The sequence below is a fragment of the Sciurus carolinensis genome, chromosome 2, assembly GCF_902686445.1.
Source record: "Sciurus carolinensis chromosome 2, mSciCar1.2, whole genome shotgun sequence".
Lineage (NCBI taxonomy): Eukaryota > Metazoa > Chordata > Mammalia > Rodentia > Sciuridae > Sciurus > Sciurus carolinensis.
In genome coordinates this window covers 134,909,726-134,922,580 of record NC_062214.1, presented here as the reverse complement: position 1 = coordinate 134,922,580, position 12,855 = coordinate 134,909,726, and the positions used below count along the sequence as shown (strand labels likewise).

Below are 12,855 nucleotides of genomic sequence, written 5' to 3'. Positions count from 1 at the left end.
AATATGACTTTATGCTCAATTTTCAATAATATACACAAAGCAGAAAATAGTACACATTGATGATTACCCTAATAAAACATGCCAGCACCACACCCTTAGCTGATACACAATTTAGTTATGCTGGCCATTATAATAAAGAGACATATGAACATATATTATCTCTGAAGATGATTTTTTTAAAAAATATACCAAGCCATGCATTGTTATTGCTGTATATTTTATTAAAAATCAACCTTTTATAATTAGTAATATACTTCCTACTACAGTGGAATCTAAAAAAGTACCATGGTCCCCAACAGTTCTAATGCTGTGGACAGGGACTGGCAACTTACAGGCTGACCACAGGTTCACACATGAACCATTATGTGCACATATATTCATGTATAATGTAAATGGGGAAAATGGGATTTCAATGGTGTGTGACCGTTGCAAAATAAAGTCTCTTTAGCTGAACAGGAATTCCAGAGGTTTGAATTCTAGTTCTGACTTTATTTACTTTGTTTTTGTCCCTCGACTTCTCTCTATATTAGTTTTCTCAAGAAAGCAGCAAGGGAATTAAAGCAGATCTTTAAACCAAAAGTTCTATCATCCTTCCTTTCCTGTGCAGGCTCTGACATTTACTGACATATTATGGACCCAGGAAGGAACTGAAAAGCTGCAGTCAATCAGTATTCAAAGTCACATTAGTTCTTACAGGTGGAGGTCACCACATGTTTATTAAGGCACAGCTAAGACTTATGCACAGTATCTAGAAAGTCGTTTCTAAAAATTAAAGCCACAGTACAATTTCAATCATACAAAGCAGTCAGAGGTGACTCCTTCTTTGCAATGCCCATGAAATATTGTTATCCGCAGAGCACTGAAACTATATATTGTGCTTTGCAAGAGGTGATAGGGCTAACAAAAGCACATTAAGGAATTCCAGTCCTAAAAAACAGAGCTCATAAACCTGGAAGTCCTAAATAAGAGACAAAACAGTATAATGCAATACCACGGGATGCCATGACTAAAATATTACATTGTCAAGAACTGATAAACTTTAAAAAAATAAGTTGGATGTGCTAGAGAATATAAGTATGTTCCCTAAAGTTTTGTCAAGAGAATAAAAATAGGGCTGGGGTTGTAGCTCAGTGGCAGAGCACTTAACTAGTACCATGTGAGGCACTGGGTTCCATCCTCAGCACCATATAAAAATAAATAAATAAAATAAAGCTATTGTGTCCATCTACAACTAAGAAAATACTTTTTTAAAAAGTAAAAACAAAAATATATAAAGTTTCAGATTCATATTTTGTCTTTATCACATACTTAGTACTTATTTTATTTAAAAATTCTTAGTGCTTATTTTAAAGTTCATTGTGTGCTGTCTTTTTCTCCTATCTTTTTTTATAAAAATTACATGTGTTCAAATCTTGTTAGTCAAAACATTAAAAATTTTAAAAGGAGGAATTAAGTCATTTATTTCTGAACCTATATCCTAAGACAGACATGATACCTTCATGTATAAGGAAATTAAGTAAAAGAAAAGAAAAATAGAAACATTATCAGAATACGAAAAGTGAGTTTGAGTATTTATTAATAAACAGTTTCAAGAAGTCCAAAAGTCCCAAGAGAGGCTAATTGGAGACAATACTTACTAAATCTTTTCTAAGGAATTAGGGCTTACAATTAAAAGGTAAGTAATCATCCAGACCAGAATAACTGCCAAAAAGATAATCCAAATGAAGCGGGGAGAGGGGACATGGTACATTAAATTTTATTAAAGGTTATCCTACCATTATTTATTGGCCACATTTATTTCTGTAGGAAATGTAAAAACTTCCAAGGCAGAGAACTAAGAGGACCCACTAAGAGAAGCTAAGCAGATATTGTTGAATGGACTTAAATTATAGGTCCAAGATACTCATGGGTTTCATGGGGCTGTTGTTTTCAACTTTCAACTCCTCCACTTGTGAATCACATGACTCACGTCACAGAACTTCTGGGGCAGGGACAGGCAGCTCATCCAAGGGGGCTGCCACTCCCCACAGCTTCTAATCCTCACTGCTCATCTTTGTTTTCACACTACTCCCATCGTTTTCCCTCCATTTCCTTCTCCTCTTCCTCTTAATTTCACTCTCCTTTTTTTATTTTTTCGAGCTTATAACAGATCCACCCACAGCTCTCATTAGCATTATTTAGCTCCGTTGATAGCCATCCCCAAATACACTTTAGGTCTACATAATTCAACTTTAAAACATGTTAACTACTCTCACAGGTACTGTACAATGTTCTGGAGATACAAAAGTGATTAAGATAACCTAGATGATCCCCTCAATTAGCCTAAGTCAGAGAAAGGTATGCAAAGAGGTAAATTAGAATATAGGCTGAAAACAAAGCAACAGAAGAATGTAATGATAACTCTCAGATGGAAATGACTAATGATATGTGCAAATGAGAGAAGGTTTACATAAAAGAGGGTTACCTGAGCTGGGTTTTGAAAGTTGAATAGGAGTTCAGAAAACCCAGGTGTTGGATTCCAGAACACAATCCCTCAAAGTCTAGCATGTCGACAAGCTGAGTACTGTGAACTGAAGGAGACTGGAGGGCCTCAGAAGCAAGATGTTCTCTTTGACCTTTCTCCACTATCTTTTCTCTGTCCCCTACAGCTCCCCCAATGTGATCATAGAATTTAGAACTTCTCTTCCCCAGAGGAAGCCTAAAACCTAGAAATGTCACCCTGTGACTCTCGCCCTTCTCTGAAGATTCTTCTGTGAAGGAAAACTATACAGAGAGGCTGAGAAGGATTTGAACAGTAAGGCCTGCTGGGTTCCCCACTTAGTTATTACCATAACTTTGCCCCATCACATTTCTACATGGTTCGCCATTCTTCAATGAACCTAAGCATAAAAATATACAGTTCTCCCTGGATTTGGGGGGGGGGGTCTTCATTTTGGAGACTTCAACACTACATAAAACTTTAATTAAATAAATTCATCACACTTTTCTCTTGAGAATTTGTGTGGTTTTTGTCCTGTGAATGTTGGCCATGCCCCTGTGATAGGTAAGGAAACAGTATCATCTTTTCACTCCTACAAAGCAAAAGCCATCCCAGTCAGACAATGACATGTGCAAGGACACACATGTATGGCTTATGGCATTTGGTATTGCTAAAAAGAAATGAGATGATAGTGGAGACAGAGGCTGATTAATGAATCTTGATGTAGGATGCTTGAGAATATACATACTCTTGTGCCCATGCTTCCAGAAACCTCCACAGAATTTCCCCATTTCTACTTCTTCTTGGCAAAAAAAAATAATAATATATATATATGTATATATATATATATATATATATATATATATATATATATAAAAGATGAAACTAAAACATAAGGAGTACCCTTGCTGAGGTAGACAATATTACCCATTCCTATTCTTTACCCTATGTTCATGAATTGGATCTGTGTTTGAGAGAGAGAGAGAGAAAGAGAGAGAGAGAGAGAGAGAGAGAGAGAGAAAACACACACACACACACACACACACACACACACACACACACAAACACAAAACATCTCCCAGAAAAGGCCCAGTATGCTTCCTTGTTCCTGGACTTTGGTCATGCTCACATGACTAGCTCTGACCCAAGCAGTGTGTATGGAAATGACACTGTCAGCTGAGAGTCACAGCCTTATGATGTTGTTTGTTCCCTGACAATAGCTCACTGCAGCACCTTAATATTCAAATATTCTCAGTCACCACTCTATAAAATATGCTTTTTTGTCAGTGTTTAAAACTGAGAGTAATTCTGGATGCTCAATAATTCCAAATATACTTGAGAATGATGGTTAGTAGTCAAACCTTTTGACAGCATTGTTATGATTTAGATACTAGGTATCCTCCAAAAGCACAAGTGTGAGACAATGCAAGAAAGTTTAGAGGTGACATGATTGGGTTATGGGAACCTTAACCCAATCAGTGCACTAATTTCCTGATAGGGACTAACTGGGTGGTAACTGTAGGCAGGTAGGGTAGGGCTAGAGGAAGTGGGTCATTAAGGATGTGTCTTGGGGTACATATTTTATCCTTGGTGAGTGGAGTCACTCTCACTGTTTCCTGGTGCCACGTTCCCAGCTATTTTCCTCAGCCACACTTTTCTACCACATTTACCTCAGACCTTCAGAAATGGAGTCAGCCATCTTTGGACTAAGACCTCTCACACAGTGAGCCCCCAAACAAACTTTTCCTCCTCTAATTGTTCTTGTCAGGTCTTTTAGTAACAGCAGCAAGAAAGGTAACTAAAACAAGCATGTAGCAAGAAACCAGCAATGCTATATGATATTTTTCATGCTGAACTGGTTTGTAACTTAATGGGTGAGAGCACACCTTTTAATCAAGGCTTTTCATGATAAATTATGACAGTCCAAAGAATTAGTCTGAGAGACATATTCTTCCATCATTAAGTCTCCATTTGGTAGAAAGTCCTTCTCAACCAGTATCACAGAGGATACTGGTAAGCATAGTGATGTAAACACTGCTTGCCCTATCATAATATAAAGTAAAAAGTTAGTTCTTAAGTGAACTTCTTTCATAAGTAATAACTTTACTATACATTTATAAAACAATAATCACATGTAATTAAAAAGACGTTCTGGAAGCATACCCACGAAAAGGCAATCATATTACATCATATTTCCATATATTAGTAAAATCTGACACTACCCCCAAAACAAACAACAGTGACCACTGGCCCCTCAGCTTTTGGATGGTTCTGTTCTCACTTGGTTCCATTACCATCTGGGTTGAGACAAATGGAGCCAGAGACCAGAGCAGAGAATTAGGTCCCTATTCTACTGAAGATGATGGAAATAAGAATAGGAATCATGAGAACCAAGTTTTCATCTTTTACCCTACTCTCCCAAAAGCTCCATAGGAAACTTTTTGCTCAGAACTAAGTTCTACCATATGCCTGTGTAAAAAGAAAAAAGGAAAGACATGGGCTAAGTGTACATGACTGCATATCAAAACCAAGAAATTTCACCTCATAGGTTTTAGTAAGGAGGAATATGACACTTGTCCTCACGCATGAATGTCTCTTAGAAGAAGTAAATGCTTGTCAGCATATGGTAAAATGCCAAATCAGGATGTGGAGAACCTCCGAGCTCTTTAGACCAAGAAGACCCATCACTCAGACAATCTTAGAATCTCTACCATTGTACTAAAACAGAAATAATTTTACAAAATGCTCTACAAGTTTTGGGGACAACCATTATAGTTGTAACTCAGTGTTATTCTAGAAGATCATCTATACTCATTTACCCTGCAAGACAATTGTAAATGAACCCACTAAGCATCATTGTTTAAAAAAGAGTCCTGTCTATGTTAAAGGATAGATACCATGTTGTTTAAATAAAGACTGCAAATATCTCCTCTCAGAAACAACTACAACTTAATTCACAATAGATACCTGAAGAGTGAAGGGAATCCTGTGCAAGTGGTAAAGCTCTTCACTAATGTGTTCAGGCAGTTTTAATCACCATTTTTCTTGCATATTTTTCAATTATTCCTTTCCAAGGGCTAAGGGAGTCTTATATTTTACATATTTTAGCATTGTTGGCTGTCACAGACATAGGCAAATTGTTGTTTAAAAGCTTCAATATTTAAATTGAAATAAAACTTATGCCTACAATGGCAAATATTCCTGGATTAATAGAGTTGCAGCAGACGCACTCCAAAAATTGACTAAAGTCTGTGATATTAGAAAGACAGAAAATTTATCTAGTTTTAGCAAATGTCAAATCAGCAGCTATTGCTTTTAAGATTAATAAAAGATATAATGGTTTCTAGATAGCCTCTAAATAGAGATTACTATGAATGGAGAAGTGATTTACCAACAGTCACCACAATGAGATTTCTTTAAAGGTTACAATCATCAGTTATTTAGCTGAATGAAACACTGCTAAGAATGCCTGGTCATTTCTTGAATAATGCATAATGTTCATTGTAGACTTGAACTGTATTATAACAATACAGATATTTCTAAAATAATAGAAAAAAATATCTGTTACCTTCCAATTGCTTAACATATCATTTCCATGAGGTAATTGACTCAGGACATATTACACACTGTCACCTGACTGTTCTTCCTGCAAGCATAACTTGCAATAATCTGTATAAAATGGGTATCACAAAACAAACTCATCAACCTTTATAGACTGTTAAGAAAAGATGTGATAAACACAGGGCAAAGGAAAAGACCTTTCTGAAGCAGTAAATTAAAATGATTAAACTTCTACATAGTTGTGTGGGACAAATTTAAATTTAAGCTTTGAAATTTAATTATTAACATGATCAACTCATCACATTAAAAAATGCTGCCTACATAGCATAAGTGCTTTTTATATAAATTTCAAATGCCTTTAGGTTTATTCAAGAGACTGCTTGGAGAGGCACAAAGTATAATGTCTATCGTCTTTATTGTTGGATTATGAACTGACTTCACATGGTGCTGCGGGCTGTTTATATAAGCTTGTTTATCCACATGAACTTCTTCAAGGGCACAACATAGAAGACCTTAATAAATTAAAATGAATTTCTTTTGATGTTGTTGTTTCATGAATGTTTGATCAGAATGAGTAGCAATTTCGCATTAAAGAACTAGAGTAAGGCAATAAATTGTACGTATATTGTAGAGCAGAAGCAGCAGATAGAGAGTGCCTAGTGTCTTTTTAGCAACTTTTAAGAGAGACAGCGGAGACTGCATGGAGTCACCATACATATATATTCAGTTCTAGCCTATCACCAATTTACTAATAGTGGAAGTGAACATGTACTAATGTGGATGCTCTGATATCATCTGGTTAGAACTGTTTAAATAACAAAATCTCTTGTCTCCATCCAGGCTCCTAAACATCCATCCGGGCCTCCTTGTTCTTCTTCAGGGATACCACAATGCCCTTCCATAGTCAGCAACACCCATGGGAGGGCAGAGACTATGTTTTATCTTCTTATTCACCTTAATTCTAAAGTTATAGAGTTGAGTTGATTGAAGGTCACAAAGTAAAAGTCAATTACTAGTCACAGTCTAAAGCTAATAAAATTTTCATCTGGAATGTTTGATGATAGGGATACAAAACAATGTTATTTATTTTAAAAATATGTGAAAGAGTGCTAGACAGAAGGCAAAAAAATGGAACTTTTGTCTTAGATCTACTAACACTTAATTGCAAAGTTGTTTTTCATCTATAAAATGAGGAATAGTTCTACATGATCTAAAAGCCTGCCTGCATCTGTAAAAGGCCATAATTCTAAATGTAAACTAGACTATTGCAGCAGAGAAGAATGAATGAACAATGGAGACATCAAATTTTTCTACCTCAGTCACCAACACTACCAGGAAAGACTATTCACTGCAAACTCCTTTTAAAATGAATATAAAACAAAAGATAGCAAAGAAAATACAAGTCCGGTTTAACAATTTATTTCACATTGATTAATAATATTTTTTCCATACTGCGGCGTTTCTAACCTATTGAACTTATCATTTCATTTTGTATGATCTGGCATAAACATGGAAACAGTCATGCCTCAAACTAGAGTGAAAAAAATAAATCTAATGTATACATACTACAATTATATGCACATCTTTACTTTGGGAAAATTCACTATTACGTTAGTACCTAGAAAATGCATTCGTGTCTTATCAAGTTGATATCCATGTTCTAGAGGGCAGAAGGACTATAAAAGGACAGAAGAATGTGCCTTCATTTATTTGTCATGGGCTAACTTGTACTGACATCCTGTCCTTGAGAGGTAGCTCTGTTGTGTGTTCTGCTTAACCTTAGAGTGTCACATATTCTAGATCAATGGTCCACAAACTATGGCCTCTGGGCTAAATTCAGAGGCTGCTGCCTGTTTGTAAATACAGTTTTACTGGAACACAGCCACATCCTTTCATTTACATATTGCGTATGCCTTATTTCAAGCTATCATGGCAGAATCGAGTAGACTCCAAAGCCTAAAATATTTACTCTATGACCCTTTACAAAAACTGTTTGCCAACCACTGCTCTAGAGAAAAATAACCTGTTAAATTTAAATTCTAATTTTCTTCCTCTCATAAGCACACCATAATTCTTAAGTAAGTAAAGTATCCCTTATCTGAAATGCTTGGATCAAAAGTACTACAGATATCAGGTTGTTTTCAAATTTGGAACTATCTAGGCATATGTAATGAGATATCTTAGAGATAGGATCCATGCCTAAACACCAAATTCATTCATGTGTCAGATATACATTAGACAGAGAGCCTTTTATAAAATATTTTAAATAATTTTGCACTTGATACAAAGCTTCATGGTATGGAATCTCCCAGTTGTGGCATCATGTTCAAAGTGTTCAAAGTGTTCAAAGTGTTGGGGTATGTTGGGTTCAGGATTTTCAAATTAGGGATGCTCAACCTATAACACATTCATACATGCGTGTACACATACATGACCAAAGCTCTCACTGTGGAATTATAAACAATCACTGCTTTTGAGCTTTTAATTCCATCAGAGTCCTACAAAAGAGTATACCTCCCCATCAGTACCCTTTCCTACAACAGCTAAGACTGTTGGGATCTTTTCAGAGGTAGTTGAAAGGTGTCATCACAAAACTAAAACACCTAATCCAGCCTTTCCAATGCCCAATTTTATTCCAAGTTCATCAAGGGCCGAAGTACAAGGTTAGGATGTAAGACTCTAGCAGACACTTTAAATCACATGCCTTGAGTAACACAACTTTAAAGACAGAAAAATCAATGGCTAATACCACATATACCTCAGTAAATAATATGCATGTATATTCAAATGCTAAAAATGCCCTAAAGTATTAGAGACTTGGGGAACACACAAGAAAATATCTGTCATGAACATCAGAGTAAAAAAGACCCAACATTTTAAAATAATGAGTTTAAAGAGTAACTGCATCAAGGATTTGAAGAACAAATATGTTTATAACTTTTAGGCAATATGTCTATAGAGAAACATGAAACATTAATACATGGATTGATTTTTATGGTCAATAAAATCATTAACTCAAAAATTCCTGCTCAAGTTGGACTCTCTTCTTTTCTCTCTTTGGTTACTTAAGGCAAAACTTATTAGTTTCATCCTTTAACAAGCATTTCCATGTTCTACCCATCAAGAATAATTTATATGTATTAATATAACATACATTAAATCCAAGAATAACTAATTTGTAAATCTACTCATTCTCATTTCTAAGAAATCCCATATAAAGTAGCAGTATATTTAGGCTGACAGACTTTTTGAAAATAAAATAGAAATAGAAGAGGTTTATTTCACCTTCACATGGTGTCTTTCTCATGCAGAGTTCAGATTTCCACATTTGTATCCCTTTAAAGGATTTGATATGCAGGAAAAGAAGAAAGGATGATGGTAAACATTTCAACTTAGAGACAGCTATAGACCACCAAATGCCACACTGAACTGTGACCTAAAACATACCTTTTACTGATGTGTTGGGTGGAGGGCCTTCCATTCGCAAGTTCCACGGAGGGTCCCCCTGATTAGCAAAGTCCCTCATTTTCAGATAACTAATTGTAAGTCGAATGATGGATGCCTTGTCAAGCTGGCTGGTGATGGCTGCAGGAAGAGGCAACAACTTGGCCAATTCATAGAACTCAAAATTTTCTTTCCCCCGGCGGGAGCGAGCAGCATCTCGGGATTTCTCCTTTCTCAGTGCTTGTAAACTGAAATCAAAGTAGTGAGAAAGTGTTGTTTAGAATAAGTGATTCTGTCATCAGACAGAAACTGTTTTCCTTTTATTTTCTTTATTCCCCAGGAAAAATCTACCAAAAACTACTTAAAAATTCAAGGGCCAAAGTAAAATGAATTGTAGACAATGTGATTAAAATCATAAATTCCATCTCTGGTCTCTTGTCACATTTACTCCAATGAGTGAAAGTAGCATTTTGCTCACTAGGTTTATTTTTTCCCCTCCATTGTTCATGCACTGAGATGTAGTCATTGTTTCTAAGACACAACATAAGGTTTACAGGTGAGGCTTGATGTTATCAGCTATAAACAATTTAAAAGATTGGGTTTGCATTCATATACCTATTCTCAAGTTAATGATTTGGTTCATTCAACTCTCATTACCATAGGCTCTTAAACCATTAAAAGGAAACATTGTGAAAAATTTATTTCAATTATAATCTTGGGGAACAAAAGATAAACACAAACACAATTCACTTTGACAGAATCAACAAATATAATGTTGATGTTTCCAGCCCTTGGGAAGGATCACGACACCTTCAGTCAGACGAAGAAAACATCACATTGAAAATAAAGATTTCAATGCAACCTTCAAAATGTGCTGATATTTGGTTGATAAGAGAGCACCACATTCTTTATTAACAGACATGCATTAGTAAATGGATATTCTCCAAGATACTAGAGAATACATGACCAAAAAAGTCAAACTTTAGGATAATATAAATTTAATGTTGAAAGATAAATCCCTGTCTGGGTTATTAAAATTTATAAACATTATAGACATATTACTTCACAGAAGAGGCAACAGGTGGGATCCAGCATTTTTCTTTAACTATTCATGTGCATTTCTGTTTGAAGTGGGCTCATATTGCTGAGGGCAGAATCTAGCACAACTGAAGTTGTGTGTGAGCATCTGATGGGAGAATTCCACCTTCTCTGAATTGCTCTGCTTTGTGTCTGATGAGAAATGCATTCAGAATCAGACCCTGATGATAAGTAACTGAGTAATATTTACATTACCAAGATACTAATAAGATCATATTAAATTATCCATGTCATTGAACTCTGAAGGCATTTTAAATCTTTGAATCTAGCTTTGTGGTCTCCCAGCATAAAATAACAAGAAAGAAACAAGAAAGGAAGCAAGTCCAGAGGAGTAGATAAAAATGGGTTCAGCAATGTAGCTCCATTCTCTATTAATATACAACGGAGAGTTGGGGTTGTAGCTCTAAAGATATTATGTCCGTCTACAACTAAATATACATATATATATACATTATATATATATACACATATATATATATACATTATATATATATATATATAAGTGTAATCTAGAATAGAACAACCCTGACATTGTTCACAGTAGAAATTGCATTCACTACAGACCCAAAAAGTATCTTACTGATTATCCTTATAATTTAAGAAATGCCATAATACTCTGGTCAGATATTTGCTAGGTTAATATCCCAATCAGGTTATTATGTTCACTCTATTAATGAAAGATTCCTTATTAGCTAAGTATGTATATCTCAAAACTGGACAAGTAAATGCTATCATTTTCAGAATAACAGCAGTCACAGGTGACACACCTTTGTCCCTTGATACGACTTAGATAATAACTATAGGCAGAAACATCACTAATTTACAAGAAACAGATTTGTTCTGGCACTGATTTCTCAGCATCTCTGTCTATTTTCAATTGATTCTATTAATGATCAATTTTATTTTGTTACAAACTATGTACGTAAAGTGAGAGAAATCTTAGGATCTGACAGAGTGTAAGTATACCAGGATCCAAGTTAACATCTTAGATAGAAGAATCTTAGACCTCCCTTTGTACAATAAAAACAATTTATCTAACAACACTTAAGTTGGCTGTGCCAAAGGAATTAAATTTTTTGACATTTTCTCCAACACTTGTAAACAGGGGAAGATGCAGTGGTTCAACTTCAGTGCTTTGCTTTTTTTGTGTTCTTGTAATCAAATACTACTTCAGAAGGTGTGCTATACACACACTTTTTGGGTTCAGTAAATGACTATGATAGAGCTCTAGAGCAGGGGTTACAAACTCAAGGGATTTTAAGGTTAAGGCAGGAAACGTCAATGAGTGAAGAGGGCTGATAGGGGCTGTGGAGAACAACAACCCTGAAAATGGGACATCACACAGTTTCAACTGACCAGTGCTTTGGGGAAGGCTTGCTTGGTGTTGCCAGGTTTCAAGTGTTGCAACCTCTAGTGAAGAAATTCTGAATTTTCATACAACAATTTCCAACTTAATTTTGTCAGCTAATTAAAGTTCTTAAAAATGTCACAAGTCCAATAAATAGTCAAATATAGATCATGGAATCATTTTACAATTGGGTGCTAATTTGGGAAACCAATATTGAAAGTAGTTTTATGTGGATATTAGCGTAATTTTTTTATATGTGTCAACCAAGTACTCATAAATGGAATATTATCAAATTAATATTCCTAGTATCCATACCAAGAATTTCTCTATGCAACCCAAAGTGAAGGATTAAGGAATTACTCTGAAATTGCTATTAATACATAGACTTGCTTATAAACTAAGAAAAAATTAATGCATATGAGGACCAGGAACATAAAAGGAGGAGGGAGAGATAAGGAAAGGTAGATGAATGAACACTAGGCTACAGTTAGATAGGAGTAGGAAGTTCTTGGGTGCGTTGCACAATAAGGGTACCTATGGAAAACAATCATACACTGTACATTGCCAAAAACTAGAAGGGATTTCAAAAGTTTTCACCATAAAGAAATCATAAATGTTTGAAGAAATAAATGTGTTTAACCTGATTTCAACATTATGCAATATAAACATATATTAAAAAATTACATGTCACCCCATTAATATGTATTAATATGTACATCTTTTATGCTTTTTACTGTCAGTTAAAAATAAATTAAAATGTGGTTTGATTAGAAGAGAAAAGAATTGATCCTCATGGAGAAGCAAAGCTCAAGATTACAGAGGTCAATCCCAAAGGTTCCAAAGGATAGATAGAAGGGAAACGGCCTTTCTATGTCTACTCAGGGAAGAAAAGTAAACAGATATTAATGGCTTTGGATGCCTCTGC

At 35.2% G+C, this 12,855-nt stretch overlaps 1 protein-coding gene across 9 annotated transcripts in view; it reads right to left on the bottom strand.

Moving 5' to 3' along the window:
* Npas3 (neuronal PAS domain protein 3) overlaps nucleotides 1-12,855 on the bottom strand; it is an 829,271-nt gene that overhangs the window by 555,614 nt on the left and 260,802 nt on the right. For 8 of the 9 annotated variants that reach the window (XM_047540503.1, XM_047540505.1, XM_047540504.1 and 5 more), the window contains one exon: nucleotides 9,488-9,732. In XM_047540503.1, the coding sequence (XP_047396459.1) occupies nucleotides 9,488-9,732 (245 nt within the window). Of the gene's footprint in view, nucleotides 1-9,487; nucleotides 9,733-12,855 lie in introns of those variants that run through there. The other variant, XM_047540512.1, reaches the window with a different exon arrangement.